This window comes from Cataglyphis hispanica, chromosome 20 (genome assembly GCF_021464435.1).
Source record: "Cataglyphis hispanica isolate Lineage 1 chromosome 20, ULB_Chis1_1.0, whole genome shotgun sequence".
Taxonomy (NCBI): domain Eukaryota; kingdom Metazoa; phylum Arthropoda; class Insecta; order Hymenoptera; family Formicidae; genus Cataglyphis; species Cataglyphis hispanica.
This window is the reverse complement of record NC_065973.1, coordinates 3,473,806-3,498,921: the sequence shown is the minus strand read 5'-3', so window position 1 is coordinate 3,498,921 and position 25,116 is coordinate 3,473,806. Positions and strand designations below refer to the sequence as shown.

Genomic DNA, 25,116 nt, shown 5'->3' with positions numbered 1-25,116 from the left:
TTTAAATAAACGAACTGCTGTATCGTGAATTAATTGCTAAAATTGATAAAACACATTTACAGCAGAGTTTAGAAATATAAAGCTATATATCGTAGAACGCTTTTAGCCGAATCTATGCACGCATGGCTATTATCGATCCTTCTGGACAAGATCAAGTAAATCAAGTGTGAGCACAAAGAAAATCTTTTTTTTTTTTCTATCTCTTTGATACATTGGCAAAGCACGCTGTAATGCAAATTAAAGCGGATAAAAAGAGATAAATATGTTATATGTTATATGTATTATATGTGTTTGCCTTATGTCGATAGATACACATATGATACGAACGCGAAATCATTTACATTTCTTCTGTTTATATGCCACGTCAAATATTTCAATACCGGAAAACCAACACAGAACCTACTATCCGCTTATCCTAAATAGCAAGTCACACGTAATGGACATTTCGAGAGATTGAAGCTTTGAGCTTCGACGAATTTGATGCGTAAATTAAATTCTGTGGGATATCAGAGTTTGTATCATGAAGCAAAAAGAATTCGCAAAAGCTCTGAGGATTGATTAAATGCAGATTTTAATTCAAGTGTCATAATGCAACAAAATTCGAATTATTTTTTATATAATTTTGGGTACTACTTTTTCTACAGATTTTTGAAGCAGATTATATTTGTACGCACGTATTTTTAATTTTCTTCCAATGTCAAAAGAAAACTTCCAATTCATATACAATTATCGAAACTCACTCGCATATTCAGATCAGAATATTACATAACTGCAGAATGCAGGATTTAAACTAGCCTATTGAAATATATATCATGCATAAGCTATAGATTTGCATTGGATTTGAAGCTTTTATGGAGAACTATCACCCACTCGAATTTAGGCAGAATATGCGCGCGTAATGAAATGTGATCATATGTGATTAAGCGTTGGTCGTACAAAATCTCTTTTTAAAAAGTAAGAAACTCGCAGCGAAACAAATGATACGGAAACTTAACTTTTGAAATCAATTTTAAATTGGAGAATTATTGTACGAGAAATATGTCGTTATTTGTTTCACATCAGCAACGATCGGCAAACATTATTTTCTCAATAATACGCGTATGTGGATATGGTCGGAAATGATAACTTTCGCCTCATCGGTTCAAATCGATCGTAATAGCGAATAGTGTATTATTGCAAACATGTCGAGAGACAAGCGAAGCTCTACGTTATTGATTTTGTACGCTAGAGATTCATGCTATATGATCGCGCCGATTCTTTTTCGTATTTATAATCAATTCGAATCTAGAAGAAGAATTCGCAAACATAAATTAATGCAAAATAACGTGTAGCCGTAAAATCGAGATAAGCTACTGTTTACCGATTAAATTGCATAGATATCAATCAGAAATATCGGTTACAAATAAAATCGCGAGGAAAAATACTGAATATACATTCGACTGCAAGCATCGATGTACGATTGCATTTAGCAATCAGAAGAAAATATATATTGCAACTCCATTACGTAATGAACCAAGAACTCTACAAATATATTTACATATGTACATACCACATAAATGTTTAAATAATGTTTAATAATTTTAAGAACGGAATTGCTATATTATTGCTCTTCCAATAATCAAAATAATTAAATTTTTATAGAAAGTCACTTTTACGTCCGATTTATGGAAATATTATTTTTTATAAATGAACATTTGATAATACCTTTGTCGGCATGATTTTTTCGTTATAAAATGCATAATCTATAATATAATAGATTAATAATATTTCTATACTATATTATTGGCATATGATGTATTTCCGATATTGGATTATAGAAAATAATATCGGAGCAAAAACATTTCTCTTATCATTCTCTTATGATGCATTTCATTGGTTTCCGTCGACGTGTTTCACTTAACGTTGCTGGAAAGCGGCATATAAATACAAGAAAGCCTCTACTGACAGGAATGACTATTAATTTTCTCAATGCTTAATCACGAATTTTATGTCTTTGTAGAATCTACAAGTCGAACAACTTAACGTCGTTAAATTCCGGGGAATTATACGTTTGAGGATCAAAAATATTAAAATTCATAATTAAAATAGAGTGTTCCTTCATCGCATTATGAATGTCGCGGCGATTAAAAGCTAAATTATGACGATGCATAATTACCATGAAATTGGACGTGGGTGTAATTAAGGAATCAAGAAAAAAATCGAGCTAATAATATACTCATTATATTTAGCAGTAATGCAAATATGTGGATCGTATAAACATGAATGCTTCAATAAACTTGGAGGACAACTTTTTTGTACAGAATAGCAAACAAGAATACTTCAATATTTAATTATAACGATTCTTATGTAGCATATGATACGCTCTTATGCAAGATAATGAATAAAACTTTAATATAACAAAAAAATTAATACAAAAATAAAAAGTCGCGAATAAAAAAAAAGAGTAAAATCCGGTTTCAGACAGTTTTATTATGATTTCTAAAGTTTGCTAGAGTCAATCTCTTATCTCGATTTTTAATATTTTTTATCTTATTCCGTTGCGTTTTAATCTTTATTTCTTAGGCGTAAGATCTATGTCGACAATAAACCGCTAATTTTATGAGAAACTTGATACCATTCTTCGATGCCTTTATTAGGTTTCAGATCGATATATTCTAAAGCTTCATCATTATGATCCTTATTATATCACCATAAATTCCCATAATATCAACATCATTTTTCTGACTACTATGATTTATGTCTTTTCGTTTAGTGAAACATTGTTTAAGTTATATTGCCTTTTGATAGGAACCGGTCAATTTATAATGAAAAGCAGATCCAGATTGAAAAATGTTGACGTACAGATTAAAGATAAAAAAGTAAAATAAGTAAATAAAATTGCATATATATTAGTAATATATATATATATAAAATTATGATATATATTTTTTAAATATATTTTATATTTTTCATTAACTCCCTTCTTCTCCGACTTTTGACAAACGTTTCAATGTCTCACTTATATCTCATTTGCTTCCGTTAAATTTCGATGATTTTCCGCAACTGTTGTGTACAAATTGATAACGAAAGGATAACAAAATTGACGGATAACGCAAAAATAGAACATACCATTTTAACCTTCGAACTTTCTACTCGGGATCAATTCGTTGCCCGAGAGCCATAGTTATGTCTATAAATAGAGGATAGGATTAAAGTTTTATCACACACTCCCCGCGTTGGCAGCTAAAAACATGCCGCTAAACTTTCGGATAAGGTGTGCGAACGCCGAGGCACACGCCCGGAGGCTGCGGTTTGAATGTAACACGTACGTGAAAGTTTTCGCGTTAAATTGGAACCGCGCCCCACGCGATTTACGTGCAAATTTGTCGGACGCGTTCCTACAATCTTTGTGAAATATTTGGGGAACACAAATGCGCGTCATTGTCTTTGCGAGAAGTGCGCATCGCGCCGGAATATTAATGAACGAAAAAGGAATTTCAAAGCATTACTTCCAGATTTATTATCAGAATCGCTTTGATATTTGACAGTTCAATCTTAATAGTATGCCAAAAATCCTGGAAACATTGTTGACGCTTTGTCGAAGCAGATTAATTTCCATTACGTGTCATTGAACATTCTTTAATTATTTATTTTTGCAAATAAACAATCGTTTTATTTTATCATTATGAACAAGAATCTCCCTAATGTATCCAAATATACTTGACTTTTTAATTAATTATATAATCGTATTTCATATATTCGATATATGCTTCCTGTCCGTTAATTTGTTACGATCCGCCGATAAATATTTTAAATTGCTTCACGTGTGGGGATATATATTAAAATACATAAATATGTGTATACGCAGTATATTCTCGTTTTGATATGATTTTTACGAATTCGCTTTCACAATCACACGTTATGCGATTTCCCCTACATTTAAACTGATGAGTCTACATATGAGATATAAATAAATAAATAAATAAATAAAAATATATATATATATATATATTTAATAAAATAATGATATTCTTGAAAATACATACACCGAATGTCACATTTTTCCACAATTTGAATGAAGTGGTTGGAGCGACAAAGCATTCAAACGGATTCTGAAGAGTATTGCATAACAAAAAAAAATATTGCACAAAAAGAAATCACGTCGACAAAGGAGTTGTTATAGTAACGCCTTGAGGAAACATCTATACGTACAAAATAATGTTCACGATTTGGAATCAATTTTATTTCAAAACTTATTCGCCGCAAACTTTAACAGACCGACAATTGCCATCTCAGTTTAAGTATAAAACTCGTTAAAAGGAATGAAAGTTTTGTATTTTATGCGCAGAATATTCCGGATGTTTACATACATTTCCTGCAAGTTATTTAATTATACGTAAGACGCGCTTGGTACGTGTGTGCGGAACGCTTTGCTTTATCTTTTGAGAAAATTGATAGTATTTGCATGCACTAGTTGGCGGATACATACAGAAAACAATAGAGTTGATTGCACTGGTTGGTGCGTCCGGCGAATTCAGGGAGCTCGAACGTGATCTCAGTTTGTGTAAAAATACAGGAATCGTCGCATTTTTATTCTATAGATCTTACATTGAATATGTATTTCAATATGTATTTCAATTTCACGAAGATTTATGTTATAAAAACATTGGTTGAAATTAAATCAATGAAGCTTTTGCATTAATACATTGTCTATTTCCTCGTCATTTTAATATAAAAGAAAAAAATAGAAAATAAAAATTCTTATAAAATTTTAATTTAATATAATTGACATATAATTTCACATATATATATATATATATATATATATATATATATATATATATATATAATATTGCCCATTTTGTCTTTTATTATTTTTATTTTACAAATTTTAAGAAGATCCGATTAAGAAGATTTTACAGCATATTAGAAGCAAATTCTACTAGGATTTATTATGCCTAAAGTATAATGAGATCAGAAATAAGATTTTTTTCACTTAAAGGTGCTAATAAAGAATAGAAAGAATATAATGGATAACACAATTTTCAACAAAGTAAATTTTTGCACAAAGTCTTGTAAAGTATCTTGTAATGTTGTAAAGTAAAAATTATATTAAAATGTCATTAAGTATGTAATTGCGTTTCAAATTAATTCTATCACTCCGCAACTAGGTTAAAGTCATTATAGCACTGCTTTGACTTGTGAAATGTCTAAGTTTTGCTATTAGAAATAAAATCTCTTTAATTATGCTGCATATGAAAGAAAGATAAAACTAATTAAATTACTTATATAATCGTTATATTGTATACATTGTGTTTCATTAAAAATAACCATTCTCTTTTATCTTTTAAATTAAAAGAGAGATAGACTATAATAAATATATATATATATATATATATATATATATATATATATATAAATTAAATCGTTCAAACTGAACTCTATTGTGAGCAGAGAGTTGCTTACAAAAGCTATCTGTGTTAACAAACGGAGAGATATGCTGTAACAGTATGATATATTCCTCAATATCGATGTGAACCGATCCGATAGAAATTCCCGCGAATGTAATTGGGAAAATTGATAAGATTATTGCAAATCAAACTATTGTAAAACAAACAGAGAGCATATAGTCTCGGTTGAAATAATTTAATAAGAAATTTATAGTTTAAACACATTCGACAATTGATCGAGATAATTGAGAAGGCGAGGTGTAACAGCGGGGTATAACAATGAGATGTTAGAACGAGGAGGGGACATCGAAATCTCCTACTATTGGCATATACATGCAATGAGTTGTCTGCAAAATCGCCACTCTGTGAAAGACAGTTCTATGTGAGACAGTTCACGGGTTTACTGAGAAGTTCTGGAGTTGTTCCCCCAAAGAAATCGCCACTATTAACCAGATTTTATAGTCAAGGTTGTTGAGAAGAATTATAAAATTGCGGAACTCGAAGTCGATTTATCAATGTATGTAAGTCATCATTATTAAAATTTATGATTTTGTTTAAGATAACCTTTTTATTCTACAGAATTTTTTGATTTCTTCATTTCGTTAGAATTTATTTCTAGAATTCTTCTAATTTCTCATCTTTGAGCTTCTTCCAATAACTATTATATTATTAATATTTATTAATTTTTCATAATTTAATTAGCGCTCATGTTTATTATTTCAGTTAACCATTGTGAGTTCTAACGGACGCGGCCGTTAGGTGGGCTATTTTTTATTATTTCAATAAAATTTAAATTAGTGAAATTATAATAAATGAAAAAGTACAGTCTGTCACAATGCATAATTTCTTTATAACAATGTAGATATTTTGATATAATAAAAATTGTAGCGCTATTCAAAACAAGTACAACAATGTATGATTTAATGTAAATTTCATCTAAATTTCATTTAATGTAAATTTTATTTAATGTGAATTTAATGTAAATTTCATATATTATACGAGCTTTATAAACTTAAAATATCGCAAGCGTCTATCTTTTCATTTTCGACCCTGCGATATGGCCAACTTCTTATTCGTGCTTTAGAGATCGACATACATCATGGATTTATGGACGGTATTCATAGTCTATATTTAAGATGGTTTTAAGTGTAATCTTGGGTCCTCTTAAAACTCTATTTAATCAGTGGAATGATCGCATCTTAAGACCTTACTTAAGACAATCTCTGATCTGTTTAAAAACGGACTATGAATGCTGTCCTATGATGTCATGTCATCATTTGATCATAGAATTAAATAATCACAAATCAGAATTTGGCCACATTGCAAAGCCGAAATTGAAAAGATATATGTGGCCTGTGATTGTTTTAAACCGATAAAATTCATATAATATGTAAGATATTTACATTAAAGCATACATCGTTGCATTCGTTTTAAATAGCACTAAAATTTTTATTTTACCAAAGTATCATATTGTTATAAAAAAATTATGCATACCTTTTTGTTCCTCCAAAACACAGATGGCTTTTGTAAGTAACTGTTATACTCACAATAAAATTCATTTTGAATTATTTAATTTAATATATATTTGTTATTAGTCTCTCTTAATTTTATATCTTTTAGTTTAAAAAATAAAAGAATGGCCACTCTTTTGATAAGGCACTCTATTATATACATTTTCTGCTGAATTTATTATATTTGTATATAATATATAAAATCAAATAATAATTTTTATCTTATAAGATAAAAATATATTTTTTTTTTATGAATTATGTAGAAAGATAATTAGCTGAAAGCATAGAAAACGGGTAGAAACATGAGATGACTAAAATAATGAGAATAGTGTCTTTATCAGATGTATCAACTTACTTTGTCCCCATTATAATCTTCAATTAACCGTAGATTGCTTTTCTCTGAGACCTTGACCCAGTTTATCATTCGAAGTGTTTGTTCGATAGATTGCGTCTATTGCGATTTCCCTTTTAAACAAAGGTAAGGGCACGAAAATTGGTAAAGGGATAGTAATTCAAATAGAAAATACAAGTATTTTAGTTATTTCTCCCAATTAAACTATAAATTTGAAAATTAATATAAAATAATTATTTGTATATTAATTAAAATTTTTGTAAACATCCATAAAATATTACACCTTTAGTATTATTTTGATTTTTGCATATATTATAATTTTATGTGACATACAATTTGAATCATATGGCGGATACTTTTGCTTTCTGAAATATGTATATCATTTTAAAATATTGCGCTTTTATTTGCAATTATATTTGACTTTTTCTACTGTTAATTGTGTTGCTTCTCTTTGTTTGACATTTTTCTATGTTTACGTACACTCCTCGCTCTTATGTCTTATTTTAAATACGGCTATATTATTGTCAATAAATGTAATTAAAAAAAAATAAAAATTAATAAACGAGATTTATAATTGTACGGTTACACACGGATTTGTAATTATTCGCGCAAAGCTGCAAGCTCACCCGTATCACTCGATGCTTTCAGTGCAAAAAAAAAAAAATCTATAATTATACTATTCCGTACCGATTCAATTTTCCGTGTTCCATCATTCGGTGCTTGAAAGCCATCCCTCTTTTTATTGTCTACCTTTGAATGCAAATGGTTTATCTCACTTTGTCTCGAAAAGTTATAAACCCATATGAAACTTTTTATAGATATTGTTTTGTATAACAAAAGTACCAACTGAAATCCGATGGAAAGTTGTAAATCCATGCGGTGCCTGCTCACATATTTACTTAAAAATTTTTGATACTTTAGAATACTATATATCAAGGTCAAGGTCATTGAAGTTAGCTCTGATAATCGAAATATTTATTTAAATTAGATTTAAAAAACTTATAATCAAAACTAAATGAGATTTCAATTAACTATGAAAAAATTACTTGCAAATTATAAAGTTAAAATTGCAATAGAAAAAAAATGCCAATATCGGTGATACATGCAATTGCATGAATAAAATTATAATATTGTAACAAATATTCTATATTTCTAATTAAATTTATCACAATCATCGTGTCCATTTGATCGGCAAACAAATTGGACAAATTAAAATATAATCTTGCCATTTAGCGACAGAATTCACAAACTGCTAAAATTTGAATTTGATGTTAAACGACAATACAAAATAAAATTTGCGAAAGTTGCGATAACGCTTTACTGTCGATATGGCTCGTGCGATTATATATTTAGGCGCGAATCTCTGTAACAGACGCTTTGACACGCGGAATACGTTTAATCGCAGCAAACGTAAACTTAACGAGCCCACATCCGACCTAAATGTACGAAAACGAAATTTAAGTATCTTAATTAAAAAAATTTATCGAACTTATTCGTATATACAGTATCACTCTGCCTGATGTAAAAAAATCCTGTGTTTATCATGAACGGCAACAAGACAAAGTTACGAGACCAACAAAAAAATTTAGAAATAAACTATATAGAAACAACTTTTTTCTGTCAAAATGATATATGTCTTCTTAAGCCTTGTGTTCGCGATTAAAACTCGGTCCGAGATCTTGGTCCGAGAAACGTGAAACCAATAAAATTTTTCCACTTTTCCGTAAAAGCTGCAAGTTGATTGGCTACACATTTCTCAACTCGCACCGAATTCTTGCATCGTAGGTACAAGGCTTTAATGAGAAATTATTACTTCGATAAATCTCTTTTAATATTTCCGATGCTGGCAAGGCATATAACGTAATAGACAAATATTTAGCAAAGTATCGAGAAGACGGCAATGACAATTACATTGAGATTCTAATCTCTTATAGCAGTGCAATCACATTTTCCTTCTTTTTTCGCAAAATATTAGAAGATTTAAAATAAAAGAGAGAGAGAGAGAGAGAGAGCAATGTGTATATTTATTTATATTTACATAAAAAGATAAAAAAATTTTAATTAAAAAGATTTATAAATTTAACAATAATTTTTTACCTTATATAATACACATTATTATTTTTTTATTTATCGTTTAATTTATAAATAATTATTACATAATTATGATGTAACAATATTCTGATTAAAAATAACTACATCTATTGAAATCCGCGACAGGAAATATTTTCTCGGAGTTATAAGTATATCTTCGTTCTTACATAAGATTTTTTCTTCAAACGATTCTATCCATATTTTCTATTTCACATTTTATTGAAACGCGCACACTCCTCCCTCTCTAACAAAGAGCACAAACATCATAGTATGAAACTGTCATTCCGATTATAATAAAATAGGATAGAAACAGAATTTTTCTTGTGAAAATAGCTTGCTTCTCTTTACATATTACGTGCATGAAAAACACGTTAAGAATTTTTAACGATGTTTCAATCGTTCAATCAACATTTTTAACAATAACATGTTAGGATTGTGCTTGCACAGAAGATCAAGAACAACATCTGATAAAGCATCAAGTGCAAAACGATGCGATTATTTTTATTCACGTTTAAAATGTGAAGTATAAATACACGTATGTTATGTATTATGACTATATGTATTTATGTGTATTTATTTATAATATATATTTATACATAAAACACATGTACATACATACACACGTACATATATATTTACATGCACATAAATCTCATATTAATTAAAGAATCTTCTATAATTTATATATACATATATAAGATTAAATTTTCTGTGTATGTATATGTGTGCGTGTATATGTATCATACATGTCATTAAAAAATGTTTTATTTAATATAATTTTATTTATTAAATACTTAGACTCTTTTACTGTATTGTATTTTTAAACACGAGATCCTCTTTGCCAAGTAATCTGTTACGTTTAATAATTAAAGGCAAAAAACAAGTATAATCTAGTTGTATATTTATTACACGAGCATAAAGTATACCGCTCTCTGCTGTGATCATCTATGCACGAATAATATAAAATTAATCTTTCCGCATATACTTATGTATGTACATATACAGTGTTTAGGTTGCGTCGCATCTCCTTTAATAAAAGATAGATAATTAAAAGATAGATAAATTAAATGGTTAATCCTTATTTTTCTTATTCTAATACTCTAATAGTGCGTATGCTTAATTGTATCATAATAATTAAGAATTAATTACAATTTATTGAATACGGAAAAGGTATGTAAAAGATTAATCAAGCTAAATTTGACTAAAAACGAAAATCGATTCTTTGAACTGATCAAATTATTCATGAATGAGAAGAAATACCGATAATATTGTTGATTATCCTGTATATATATCTACTTTAAATATGTTGTCCTGTATATATTCGACATATATATATAAACACATTGAATCATTTATATCTATGGCTGAATGGATATAATGAATAGCGTAGATATGCCGCACAAAAATCTATGACGTGAATAATAAATGTGCATAAATTTATCAAGATGCATAATGATGTAAGTTTATATTATTAAATATTCTATCAGAAAAATTTTCGAAAATCACGATATACATATTGAAAAGCGATGAGATATGCATAATTAAATATGCATTTTATAAATATATTAAAGCTTTTTTCTTTTATGCATAAATCAATACAGCAAAAATATTTTTTATTTAATGATTAAAAATGCGAAAAGCTAAATTTGTATTTACACATGTCTACCCAATTGTTGCATCTTTAATGCAATTTAATTTTAACTTCACTTTTTTAGATATTCTAACTTTAGACCTAAGACACTCGAACAAATAATACTTGTCAATTGCATTTTCTTTCTCACAACTTTTTTAGTCACCACTTGAACCGATTGAGTTATCATCCTTACGAATTTCATCGAATCAACGCGTAAACAAAAATTTCGATTCGTTGAAACGAATTTCTGTGAAAATAAAGGTCTCAAACCTGATAGAATTTCCGATGAGTTCAGATGTCAGATGTCAGATCTTTTGACATGTGAAAAATCTCTATATGATTTTTACATGGTAAAATGCGATGATTTTCACATATTTTTCCGTATTTCTCTCTCTCTCTCTCTCTCTCTCTCTCTCTCTCTATTTTTTTTTCTTTCGGCAATTTCTCAAGAGGAATTACCAAGGAAAAAAAAAACATATAGATACATATCACATATTAAACTTTTCTAAAACTTTTCTTTAATATTATCCAGCGTGTACTTACGAGATTGATGCTCACGGTCGGAGCAAAATTTGAAAATAGAACAAAAGCGGGGTTTGCAATGAGATCGGAAGGAGAGAAACCGCGCCGGCCCGGCACCGCGACGCTACTGGCAACGGCGTCGGCTTTATCGCGAGAACGAACGCATCGTCCGCCCTATGCGATCCACCTCCACTTACCTTCCCGTAACATATAGAATCAACCCTTTGTCGCTATTCTCTCTTTCTTTTCTCTCTCTCTTTCTCTTTCTTTCTCTCTTTTCCTACGCAAAGTACAAAGCGAAATCCTTTATCTAAACTACAATATCCTATCGACTATAACTTTATACTCATTGTAGAGCGACGCACGATTCCTCACAATCAGTACGGTTCGATGCTGGCATGGATCGATATTGGTTCACATAAGCGAAAGATCGTTTATTATCGTAATGGTTTAGATTTAAAAAAACTCATTTGAAAGGCTAGACTTGGAATTTATTTGAAAAGCTAAGCAACGAGATCGATCAATTTAAGTTCTTGCGTTTTTGCCTTCTTGTAGCTCTCTACAAGCGATTTTTATACGAGAAACGTATTTAACAATATAAATTTTATTTATGTATGCGTGTATGTACATCTATCTTATGTACGTGTATATGTAACTACTTTAATACTTACGTAAATTAAGTTTTAGATGTAGAACTTTTTGTTCTATACTCTCTCTATTGTAATTGCTCGTTTAACTTTAATAAGGGTCATAGGAAGATAATTATTAATTAAAAGCATATATTTATAAATATATATAATATTACAAGTTTTAATGCAGTAATGATAACGTTCTTATAACAAATTAAATAAATTTCCATGACCTTCCGCTTGATAAAAGAATTATTAAGTGTAGAATACATTTTTTATTTTTCTTTAAATTTTTTTTTTTTTTTGAATGCTTGATTAATTTTCTGGATGCTTTAATTAACAAATAATTAGCTTGATATCAACAAGTTATAATATATCAACAAGTTACAAGTTATAATATGTTAATCAATTCAAAGCAAAAACTAAATTAATGCTATGACTGAAAACGTGACGTTCAATAATGATATTCAAATAATCTTTCAGCAAAAAGCGTCGTTATTATGCGCGTCAACAAAATGCTATAATGAATATTACATTTATGGTGCTCAATGAAAGGATTATAATACTCGACCATAGGGGCAAGTTGATCAAAGAACATTAATAAATGTACATTAATAAATCTACTTGATTAATTATTAGCTTCAATTAAACCTATTAAATAAATAATTTTTACAATTTATATAATTATATTAATTTGTTAATAATTACTATATTCATATAACAATAAATTGATTGAGATTATTTATTGATAATTATGAAAGTTGAAAATATTATAAGATGTGTACAGATAATATGTACTGTCGTTTCAAATTTTTTTGACACAAATAAACACGCTTATAAATTTTATTTTTTTTTTTTATACTATTGGTATAATATAATAGTTTAGTTTTTAATACCGTAACAAAAATTTCAATAATATTATCTTCCTATATGTATAATACACTGTCTAAGAGATTATAACAGCGTCCTAATAATGCATCTATTCTAAGATCTACTATGATCAAGTTGCCATAATAATCTGTTCTGCATTCTCGATTAATTTACGATCAATATTATTGCCATAATAAATTAATTAACCTAGCATGCTTAGAGACATTGCACTTAATTGAAAATCCATTGTTGACTAAAGCCGCTTAAGTAGAATTTCCAGAGAGTTAATATTTGAGTGTTATTAACGTAACACAACATGCATATTTATGTCACTTATAAAGAGAAGGACAAAATGTTATAATAAAGTTTTGTGTGTGCGCAAGTCCTTTTATAAAGATACATACGTAACTCGAAAGTGTGAAATTAATGCAGAAATGAAATATAAAGAGTGAAAAGCTATTTTCTTATAATACAATAATTTAATTTTGCGACACACCGAGTTTACTTAAATTAACAATCTTTTTTTAATTACTATGATTTGTAAGAAAACACGTGTTTCTCGCAGCAATGCATTTTAATTATCGTCTTAATATATTAGAGAAAGATAAATCATGTTTTGCGTAAATAGTTGAAAAAAGAAGAATTATATTTCAGTGTTGTTACATTTTCCTTCTATATAAAAATGTGTTTTCATTTTGTAAAATTTTTCTGCGCTTTTATATTCATTATTACAGATATGGTGCAAAGTAAGTTATTTACGCTGAGATTTTTCGACGACAATGTCTCGAGTCGTTACGCAATGTTGTATGTGGAGAACCATGTCCGAAAAATTGTAGTTTACTATGCAGATCGAAATATTTTAAATAAAAATTAATTTGTTGCTTTTTTTTCATCCACTTATTGCGCGTTAAACATTTACATTTGCGAAGAATAGTTAAAGTATAAGTTAAGATTGCTGTAATTTTCATTTTTCTTATACATTACATTTTCACAACAATGTGAGATAGAATGCAAATGAAATTTTGAGATAGAATATAATTGGAATATGTAATAATATTTGTATGCGGAATATTTCTCATTTATATATAAGGTGTTAAATTTGTAAGGTAGTAAATTTGGTTTTAATGGTGAATTTATTTATCTTTCCTTAAACACATTATACGTTCTTATTTATGCTTATTAAAGCCTTTATCATGTTTGTAGCCTTCAAAAACTTGCTATTGTAATATTTTAAAATACGAGATATATATTTTGCAAAGGTTAAAATTAAAATAACTCCTAAACTAACAATTTTGAAGCATGATTTTATAATAATTTTTTGCAGAAGAGAAAAAACTCAATTAGCGTATTTATATAAAATATGGAATTTCACTCTTTCGAGAAATGTAATTGCATTTTATAACGGTACTCGTGCACAAAATAGCGTGAAATTAACACAGGAATATGAAGCATTTAAAATCATTTTTACTTACAGCATTTTTTCTATTTTCGATCATTTTAAAAATATAATTCCGCTTACAATAGTTGCTTGAAATACCCTGTGTATATATAAATTTAGAAACTCGTGCAATTTGATTTTAACTTTACGATATAATATAGCAAATAAATATTTAATTTATTCACGCATGCAAAACAATATTCTCAAAATCCTAGTTATTTGAGATTATATATGTTTAATATAATAATAATTTTATGTGCACATTGTTATTTAGTAATCATACGAAAATTATTTAATTGCAAAAGCATTTCTTATTAAAGGCAAAACGTTTTTTAGCATTTTCTATTAATTAATTAATTCTTATGTTATGAAACAAATAAACAGCCTTTTCATATTTCTTGGCTATTATAACGCGGAGAAAAAATGTAGATTTACTGTCAGTGATTTATTCAGTTTCTTTTCTTGAGAGAAAAGACGTTTGAAACTTTTTTTAAAAACTTTGTCATTAAATAGTACTGAATATTTGCTTTTGAAATTTTATCATACTTCTGCGATTATGCTTTTTACTTTCGGAAATTCTCAGTTAAATATTCAACATGGATAAAGAGAAATTTCCTCTGTAAACTCCTTATTAAAAATATCCGTGCATATAAATAAATATAGTATTGATTTACCACTTTGAGAAGTTGTTTATTTGATCTCGTTAATTATTATATTTGCAATTATTATTTGAATATTATATAATCACATTTTATTAATCAGTTTTTTTAACTTTACATTTGATGTTTTAATAAACTTTTAATTAATTTTATATTCGTAAATTTTATACTTGTATCATAATATTGTTATTATATAACATCATAACTATAAAGTTATAATGCAATATAATAATAATGTTACAAGAACATATTACATTATTTTACGCAGAATATTTATTCTGCATTTAAAAGTTTAAAAAATTTAAAAAAAAAGTTTAAGATGATTAATAAATGCTATATATAATCAAATTGATCTATATGTTTATAAATATTTTTGTGTTTCATCTTTAATCTTGATTTTATTAAAATCTAATTTTTGAAACTTTTTACAGCGCATATAATATCTGAAGTGAAAAATAATGAATGTCAATTAAATGATTGCAAGGGAAAATCTGTCTTAAAGTCGTCATGCAATCCTAAAGAGCTGTCACTTTTAGAAAACACGATATATTACAAATTGCGTCTGATATTTTATAATGTTTAGTTTTCTCTGTCCCTATACATCGATATAGCATAAGAAACAGCCCTCAATATAGTAGTATATATAATTTTTTTTTATATTAAAATGAATTATCTCCTTCTCAGTATTATAAAAAATTATACATTAATCTCCTTTCTTTACATTTTTATTGTTAAAAAAATCTCATTGGAATTGCCTCTAAGAGAATCACATGACAAATTACTTCACTTTATCCCTGTTTCTCTTGCCAGTCTCGACAGAGTATAACCCCATACACTAAATCCATAAAATACAGCGTTAGATGGAAAAAAGAGCGGGAAATGAGAAGATATGTACAATGTTGGGAAATGAGACATTGTATCTAATTAAAAGCGTAGTATATTAAGGACGTGCATACGAGGGTTATTTAAACGCCCGCCGAGGGTTATTTAGAGCGTTTTACGTCCGACTTACATATATATATAAAAAAAAATATATTAACTATGCAATTTATTTACTTACATTTTTTTTTCTTTTTCGTTGAATAAATAAATGAAGAAAAATTTTTTGCAAAAATTTGTTCTTCAGAATAAACTGTCAGATAAGATAACGAAGAACACACGACAGACTAACAAACTTAAATTTTTATGAAATATGAATTATTTGAACTAAAGGTACAAAGTTGACATTTTCATTTAAAATCACGATTTAAATACTAAGAGATTCTATAGGATATTTATTCATCTTTGAAATTATCCGCACGCAATGTACTTATTTAAAGACTTAAAATTAAATGCTTCGCGATAGAAGTCATTCAAAATATATATGTTACATATTTCATTGTCTATTATATTCTTTATAAGTCAATAATACGGTTTTATGACCCAAAAATCTTAGGCACGTTCGTGCCACTATATAAGTTTAATCAGCGATAATGATATTAGCTATCATAAATGGAAGCCGAATTATCGCCTGCTACTTTTGGTCATAGTAATTTTGATAGTAAGATATTTGATATGAAAAATTTAAGAGCCACAAAATTAACGTCTAACTAAATATTTACCAAGAACAAATTAAATCGATACAAAAAAGATGGACTTGTTTTTTTTTATAATTTTCCTTTTTTAGATCATCTATTTTTCTTCGGAAGCGAAAAAATAGTGTCTCTCTCTCTACCTTAACACTTGTATATCTTCATTCAGTTCTTTTTCGCACTATTTATATCCGAGCTTGTATATATTTCTGAAGATTCAATCGGGAAAAAACTCGCTTGCGTCTCAATTAGGTTTTATATTGCGTTATGTTCACTTTATTCACTCGCTCTTTCATTACAAGCGTATTTATGTACGCCCATACGTTATTAAAATATATTCTCTTTAATCACGGTAAACGGAGAAGCACCGCGTACACCACGTCGATTAAGTATTCAGATAAAACTGCGCTCATTATCCTCGGACGCTCTTATCTAAAAGCAAATGTACACGTGGATTCGCTACTGCACATAATCCATCGTGTTAATTGTTCTATTTCGAGATTAATGAATATTTAAGAAAACGAAAAAAGATGTATAAAGGTATTAAAGAAATGATTCAATGATTAAAATAGATATGACATTTAATAAAGATTTTTAGTATGAGTGTATTCAGGTTTATTCAGAATAAGAATTTAATCATAAACCATAAATATTTACTCGTTTGATAAGTAAAAATAAAGAAAATCTATTTCTTCATTTCTCTTAATGAAAAATTTTGTCGAAGAATTAATTTAATCTTATTATTTGTCCTGTATTTTTGAATAGTTATTTATTTAAAATAATAGTTTAAATTTGTTTTTTGATATTAGCTAAAACATGTGTAGATTATAATAGGAATATATATATATATATATCCAGATTGATTTAATGTTAAAAAAGAAAATAAAAAGAAGAAATACATTAGTACATTATATTATATTTTCAATTTCGTGCTTTATTTCGAATATCTCTTATTTTAACATTTTTATTGTTTATATTTCTGATACATCAGCTATTACATTATTATGATTTACGGCGAGTGATATAGTATAAATATAAAATATATTTTAAATATAATTAAATATAAAAATATAACTAAATATAATTAAACATAATAAAAATATTATGTTAAATATTTGTTATTTGATACACAATGTATTGCTATTTAAAAAATAATCAGAAATTTTTTAAATATATTAAGTAAAAAATCACAAAGATGTTTATAGAAAATGTTTTTTGTTTGCGGATTTTATTGTAATATTTGATAAAATAACGTCGAAGGAAGATTATGACATCATTACTAATAATGTCTTATTAATGTTGATGTTAAAGTACCAATTACATTTAAATTTTTCACGTCAGTTTTATGCATGTACGATAGCAGTATTAACGAAATGACACGTACCATATATACAAGATGTCTCACAACCTTTATATAATAGTAATTATTACTATTACAATAGTAATTATTAATAGTATATTGAAATAGAACCAAAAATCCTAATACAAAAATATAAGCTACAATTTTTGAATTATAATTAAAAATTTGCCAATCAAAAGCATGCATGCATGCATGTATATAGACATTCATATCTATATTTATACATATGTACTAGTACATACATGTATATATACATATATTTGAAAGATTTTAATATAATAAAAAAATAAAAGATAAAATGTTTATCAAATTTTGTATCAATCGTGTACCATAAGTAGAGCAAGAAACATTTGAGTTTATCGAAAGATATTCTGTACAAGCTCTTCCAAGCCGGCTGCGTTCCAATCATCGATCGTTCTTCCAATTATTTTAACAGTAGATAAGGTAGTTATAAATTACTAACAAAAATCTTCCATTGGTACTTTAACATCAACATTAATAAGACATTATTAATAATGAAGATATAATCTTCCTTCGACGTTATTTTATCAAATATTATAATAAAATCCGCAAACAAAAAACATTTTCTATAAACATCTCTGTGATTTTTTAGTTAATATATTTAAAAAATTTCTGATTATTTTTTAAATAGCAATACATTGTGTATTAAATAACAAATATTTAACATAATATTTTTATTATGTTTAATTATATTTAGTTATATTTTTTATATTTAATTATATTTAGTTTTTTATTATTTAATTCTACCAATTATTAGAAGCAGAGTTTATTTTTTATTTCTTTCTCTCAGTTTAAAGAATATTCTATAGATGGCCACATTGTAAAGCAAGTTTTTAAAAATTCATTATAACAATAATCGCAGTTTCTTCATTTTTATTTTTTGCAACACAAATGTTGTATGTGTAAAACATGCATAATAGATTTAATTTCAATTTATCAGAAGATGAAGAAAATTGACGCAATTCCAGGATATCAAATTTACATATTTAATGTATGATATCCTACTCATCATCGAATATTCGCATATAGTAGCAATATTAGTCTAATTATCCACTCAATATTAAAAAACTGTCATAATACATGCTTTATTTTTTTTTTAATTAAAATCAGTAAACAAATTTTCGCATCTATATACTCTTTTTATATTGAATTTTATTATAGAAGTATGTGTATGTAGCTATTACGTAATAGCTATTACATATAATAAAATTAAATTATTTTAAAATTGTTTTAAGATTATTTAAAAATTCTATAATAAAATTATTTTAATTAATTTCTTAACTTCCAAAAAGAATTAAATATCACACTTTCCAAGAGTTTCGTTATCCTCTTGCAAAAACGTATTGACACTTGCCTGGCATTCAATTACGCGAATACGCGAATGAGATACTAAAGAGACAGTTAAATAAAAAATAGTGGTAGTTTCGCTGCATTCACATATACTTTTATGAGTGTCGTTCGTAACTTAAGTAGTCCGGTGAATATATCACGTTTATGTAAACACTTCATCACGTCGTTCCGTTGAGTGAAATGCGAAATAATAAATTTTACCAGAGCAAATTATACGTGACACATATACACACACACACACAATTTTTATTTATTTATATAAATTTTATCAACAATCATTAGAGATTAAATATGATTCTACATGTGATGTACATTCTAAAAACACGAATTTTAATTTAACACTATTAATTAAACTATTATTATTGTGTATCGCTAATGTGACAATAAACGATAATTTTTTTTGAAAATCTAGTATGCGACGTAGTAATATGTTGTGCAAACTCCTTATATACAATACGTTTATATAAAACTCGATAAACTGTCCTCGTGGCGTTCTGGATCATAAATCGAAGATGGAAGGATCAGAAAAAAATGAGTTTTATAATGAAACGATATTATATATCGGAGGATTTATATACATATATATATAAAGAGAGAGAAATAGAGAGAGAGAGAGAAAGATATTATTTATTATTAAAATAATACGAAAAAGATAGAATGCAAAAAATATAAGTAAGATATATTATATTTAATTTATTTCAATTTATTTCTCTCTATGAATTACATATAATATTATATATTTTTTTCTGTATCTTATATAGTCTTTTATTTTCCGTACGCCGGGAATATCATCAAAGAAGAACACAATCAATAATCGAAAATGTTCGTCGAATTGTAATGCATCCAAGTATTTAAGCGATCTGATTGCTGACTCGAAAGAACTGCAAACTGCCGGAACTGAATGTCAAGTCAAGTGCACGATCCTTTGATTATGTACCGTGTAAAATTGCGCGCATTGAAACGATGTCTATTTATTTGAAGCCTTTACCATTTTCGCGATCTTTCGCGCAACTACTTCCTTTTGATGCCTCTGAGAATATGCGTCCATTTTATTTGTTCTCGAGGCACTTTTTTGGCCGCGCGTTACCTACCCATTTCGCTTATTTAAAGGTTTCGAAAACTAAGATAGCAAAATAAATTCATTCTTCGCGCCGCAACATGACTACTTTATTTTTTATTATTATTATTACAAATGACATTATAAGTCATAATATGACAGTTACATTATTATCTACATTTTTATTGACAATTTTTATTCAAAAAGCATTGCGCGGTTCTTTAAAAAGAGTCGATTAGATATTTAATGCGATTTTTCTTGTAGATTGACTCTTAATGAAGTTCTATAGAAATAAAATGCGGATTAAGCTGAATTGGTAAATCATGATTTTTTTATTTTGTTTCTTTTAAATTACAAATACCATGACGTCCAAAGCGCGAGAGAAAACACTTTTCTACTAATCTTTTCACCATTATAAAACTTTCTTGCTCTCTCTCCCTGAAACCAGTTTTAAAATATACATGCATTTGTTGTTGCTAATTATAGATTTATTATTGTTATTTTACAAGCTTGTATGCAGCTGTTTGACAGAAAAAGAGAAATAAAGAAAAGAAAGAGAAACAGCAAAAGAGAAAGAAAGAAATAAAAGAGAAAAAACAAGAAAGAGAGAGAGAAAGAACGTGCATCGTAATTGTTATTCAATATTAAAATAATACAAATCGCATAATTAAATTAAATACATTGTCAATATTGATTCCTTTCAATTAAAAAACGCATTCAAAAATTTGTCTTGGAAATTGTTTGCCGTTGTTATTTGAATAGTTAACAACATCGATACTACTGAAACTTTAAAGGTTTCTATAAATTTCATTTCGCGGACGAGCATGATTCAATCAAGCCTTTGTCAAAAAGAAACGATACCTGAAATTTTTTTCAATCACCCGACAAAATATTAGTGATAATATTTTCTTAGCGAAAAGTCATTATTACCATATTTCTTAAAATATTGCAATTAAAATTTATACAATTATATGATGTATTTCTTAGGTAATGACAAAGAACAATAAATAAATAAGAATAAATTAGAAAATAATTTTGAAAAAATTGAATTTGTTTGAATGACGTAACATTTTTTTTCATGAACTGCAATTGTATTATATGTATATATAATAAAATGTATAATCTGAGAAAAAATGTACATAATATATGTTTATATATTCTATTACAGAATGCGCTGTGCATGTTTTTTTTTCATTCAATATTTCATTCAGAATTTAATTTAATTCTAGAAAAAATTCTCGATAAAAATTCTCAATAGAAACCATTGAGAGAATTAAATTTTCAATCCACTTGACAATCTTATTATTGAAAACGATAAGAGAGATTCTAAGTAGATATGTACAATTTTATGACTAACAAGAAGTTGGAATCAGTTTTTATTTTTTGTGAAAATATTGATTGCACGTGAATCATTTAACACAAACATTTTAATCTCTTTTTTCAACATTAAAAATCTGTTATTGATTAAATCTACATATAGATTTTAGTTAATATATTTTCTAATTAAAAATTAATTAAATTGAGAAAGTAATTAAAGTGAGAAATTTAATCAAATCTTAATTTAACTAAATATTTTAATTTTTACTAATATTAAAAGGACATAAAAAACTTGTTTATGCTTTTATTTTAAATTTTTATCGAGAAAAATACAATACCATCTTTTCTTGAAGATATTATACTTGAAAAAAAAAATACACATATAGCAATGATCAAATAAAGTTTAAAAATGTCTGTCCAAATAAAAAACTTGAAAATTTAACGCGCAATATCTAATTGTCAGTTTCAAGTGATACATTTATTCATCAAATTTATTAACCATCTATTTAAGGGACAAATTAAAATATTGATCGCGCGTAATTATTAATTTTTCAAAATCAATTATTTTGGACACTTTTTTTTTATACAAAATAAATAAATTAAAGTATACTTTTGATTGTATTTGCATTTGTGATTGGCCTTCGTGTTTGTAATGGGCAATAAAGGAATTCAAGATTGTAATTTAATACGAACTATTTCTCTCTCCGTCTCTCTTTTAAAAAAGAATTTTGTTTTAACTTTTTATTTAATAATCAAGACATATAAATAAACATAAATAGATATTACATCAAGAAAGAAATTTATTAACTTAACTAAATGCATTTACATCATTACCATTTAGTCTTTTTACAATCAAATTTCAAAATCGAATAGTTAACATAATGAAAAGCCTTGTGACACTGTCAATCATATAATAAATAATTAATCTATAAATTAAAATATTTTTAGAATTTAATATTTGGCATGTATATGTTACGTAAAGTATTTCATGCGCGGCAACTATCAATAACAAGATATTCAAGCTTAGCAGCGTAAACAATACAGCGCTATTGTTTACGAGTTATGGTCTTGTTATTATTCACACAGCGTAACACTCAAGCAGTAAAATTGTAGTACAAAACGCTTTGGAAATTATTAAATAGTTTTTCAAAACGCGATTGTGACTAGTACCAAAACAAAATTAGCTATAATTATTACAATTAACAATTAATTAACTTTTGACATAAAAACTTGACAGATAAACGTAAAACTGTATCGCAACGATAAATCTTTATCAAAGCGCGATCATTCAATATTCAATACCAAAGCTATCATATACTGTGGCGAACTTTAATCTAAGTTATTATGATTGCATGTAAACATTGCTTGTATAAAACTTTTTAAATTGAAATAAAAAATTTAATTAAAATTTAAAATAAATTATTTTTAACTTTTAAGAAAATGGAAGAAAAACATATATTTTTTAAGCAGAATAAAAGAGGCTTTTCAGAAAAAATTTTTGAGCAAAAGAATTCGAGGATCCTGTAGATCAATGGTTTGCAGAAAAAGCAAAATCAAGCATAAGCTAAATATTCAATAAGCTGTGTAGCATGAAAAAGCGTGTATGTACATAGCAAATATTTTAACTCGCATTTTCACATGTAAAGGAGATTATACAAACGATTGAGTATAATACATACCATGCCAGTTTATCCCGCATAATCTCATTGTTAACATAGCTGACTGGGGAATTTAAAAGAGGAAGATATATAAAGAAATTCTCTATAATAAAATGCTTATTTGACTGTATTACGATCCCATGTTTAATGCGCGCGATTTATTCCGGGTTTCATAATTTTGTCAAAGCATTTACACAAAAAAAAAAAAAATACCTAGCAAAAATGTAGAAAATTCATGAGAGTACTTTGCCTAACATTATATATGCAGTACACAAATTCGATAATTTTCTTTTAATCCTTTTCGCATTTTTCCGCTACATGAGTAATTAAATGTTGTCATCATACATACAGAAGGCCATCGTGCATTGTACTATGTTTATTGATAAATTTATTTTTTAAGATGAATTTTAAATGTTTTATGGAAAATGTGTTTTTTATTAATGCAATGTATTGTAATTTTTAAATTATTTATTGAATAATAAAAGTTTTTAAATAGATAGATGTACATATTAATTTGCCGTTTACGTATTATGATATCTTTCTTTGTAAATAAGTTTGATGAGTCTAGAATAATTGAAGCTAGAAAAAATTTAACAGCGCATTTAATTACAAATTGAAAAAAAATTTAATAGCGCTACTTTATTTACTAATCTCAAAATTAAAGCGGATTACGTTGCACACACGCACATACAAATCGATAACAACGTGTAATTTTTTAGCCAATTTTTGAACAAACATTATCCATTTAGATGCAGAAGAGAGTATCGCGATTCGGATCGCCTTTATCGAAAAATTTAAATTTATTGCCTTTTAACTTTTTGCACGTAATAAATCTGAAGTGAAATAGTACAGTTAACGCATACTGCGTTCTCCATCCTTTCGCGGCGTTTTACTTGCTTTGACTGCAAGGTCTCGCAAGTTGAGTAAACAGTACATTATTTCACGTTTGTGCGACACATACTAGCGTTTGCGTGTTCTCGCTAAATAACAGCTCTTCAAGAAAATATAACGTGTTGCCTGTAAAATGTGCATATTACTTTTTCGATATAAATTATTTATGAAAATTGTATGAAAAAATTCTTCCCCCACCTTTCCTGCAATATACTCGATTAGATGGTTCAATTAATTGATTTAAATAAATATACGAAAGTTATATTTGTTGCAAATTTTCTATTATGCGGATAAATTTGCTTGTATCAAAAAGAAAAAAATTCATTATAGAACTTTTCTTTTGTTATAATTGTTCTATTAATTTTTCTGATATCGAATATGTGCCAGTAGCATATTTTTGAAAATTCTTATAAGCTATATGTTGTTACTAAAACGTCACAAAGAATACGCATATAATGACTCGTATATTATATCGCTCATACCATGACTAAAATGTTCTGTTTGTCTTATGCTCGATCAAACAGGTCTAATGATCCGCAAATAACCCATCGAAATTCTATTATTTCTTATCCCAAATACTTCTATCGCATTGTTTCTCAAACAAAAATTGTCGCAACCAGATTTTTTTATATCCATCGATTTCGGAAGAAAGTAAGAAATAATCAAATTTTTATGCTCTTAAATTACGCTTGATAAAAAACACACATATCATCATTTTCAATGAAATTACGATAATTCAATTTACCAAGACGTCCAT

At 27.3% G+C, this 25,116-nt stretch overlaps 2 protein-coding genes across 4 annotated transcripts in view; one reads left to right on the top strand and one right to left on the bottom strand.

The window, feature by feature from the left end:
- The window catches only part of LOC126856935 (neuropeptide CCHamide-1 receptor-like), a 43,249-nt gene that overhangs the window by 17,747 nt on the left and 386 nt on the right, over positions 1–25,116 (bottom strand). The window contains exon 1 of one of the 2 annotated variants that reach the window (XM_050605957.1): positions 11,560–11,798. The exons of the other annotated variant lie outside the window; for it this stretch is intronic. The gene's annotated coding sequence lies outside the window, so the exon portion shown is untranslated. Of the gene's footprint in view, positions 1–11,559; positions 11,799–25,116 lie in introns of those variants that run through there. 2 annotated transcript variants of the gene reach the window in all.
- LOC126856941 (neuropeptide CCHamide-2 receptor-like) overlaps positions 5,820–25,116 on the top strand; it is a 60,163-nt gene continuing 40,866 nt past the window's right edge. Inside the window, exon 1 of one of the 2 annotated variants that reach the window (XM_050605970.1) lies at positions 5,820–5,946. Coding sequence is in view for 1 of the 2 variants with exons in the window: in XM_050605965.1 (XP_050461922.1) it covers positions 5,945–5,950 (6 nt within the window). In the remaining variant the exon portion in view is untranslated. Of the gene's footprint in view, positions 5,951–25,116 lie in introns of both variants that reach the window. The other variant, XM_050605965.1, reaches the window with a different exon arrangement.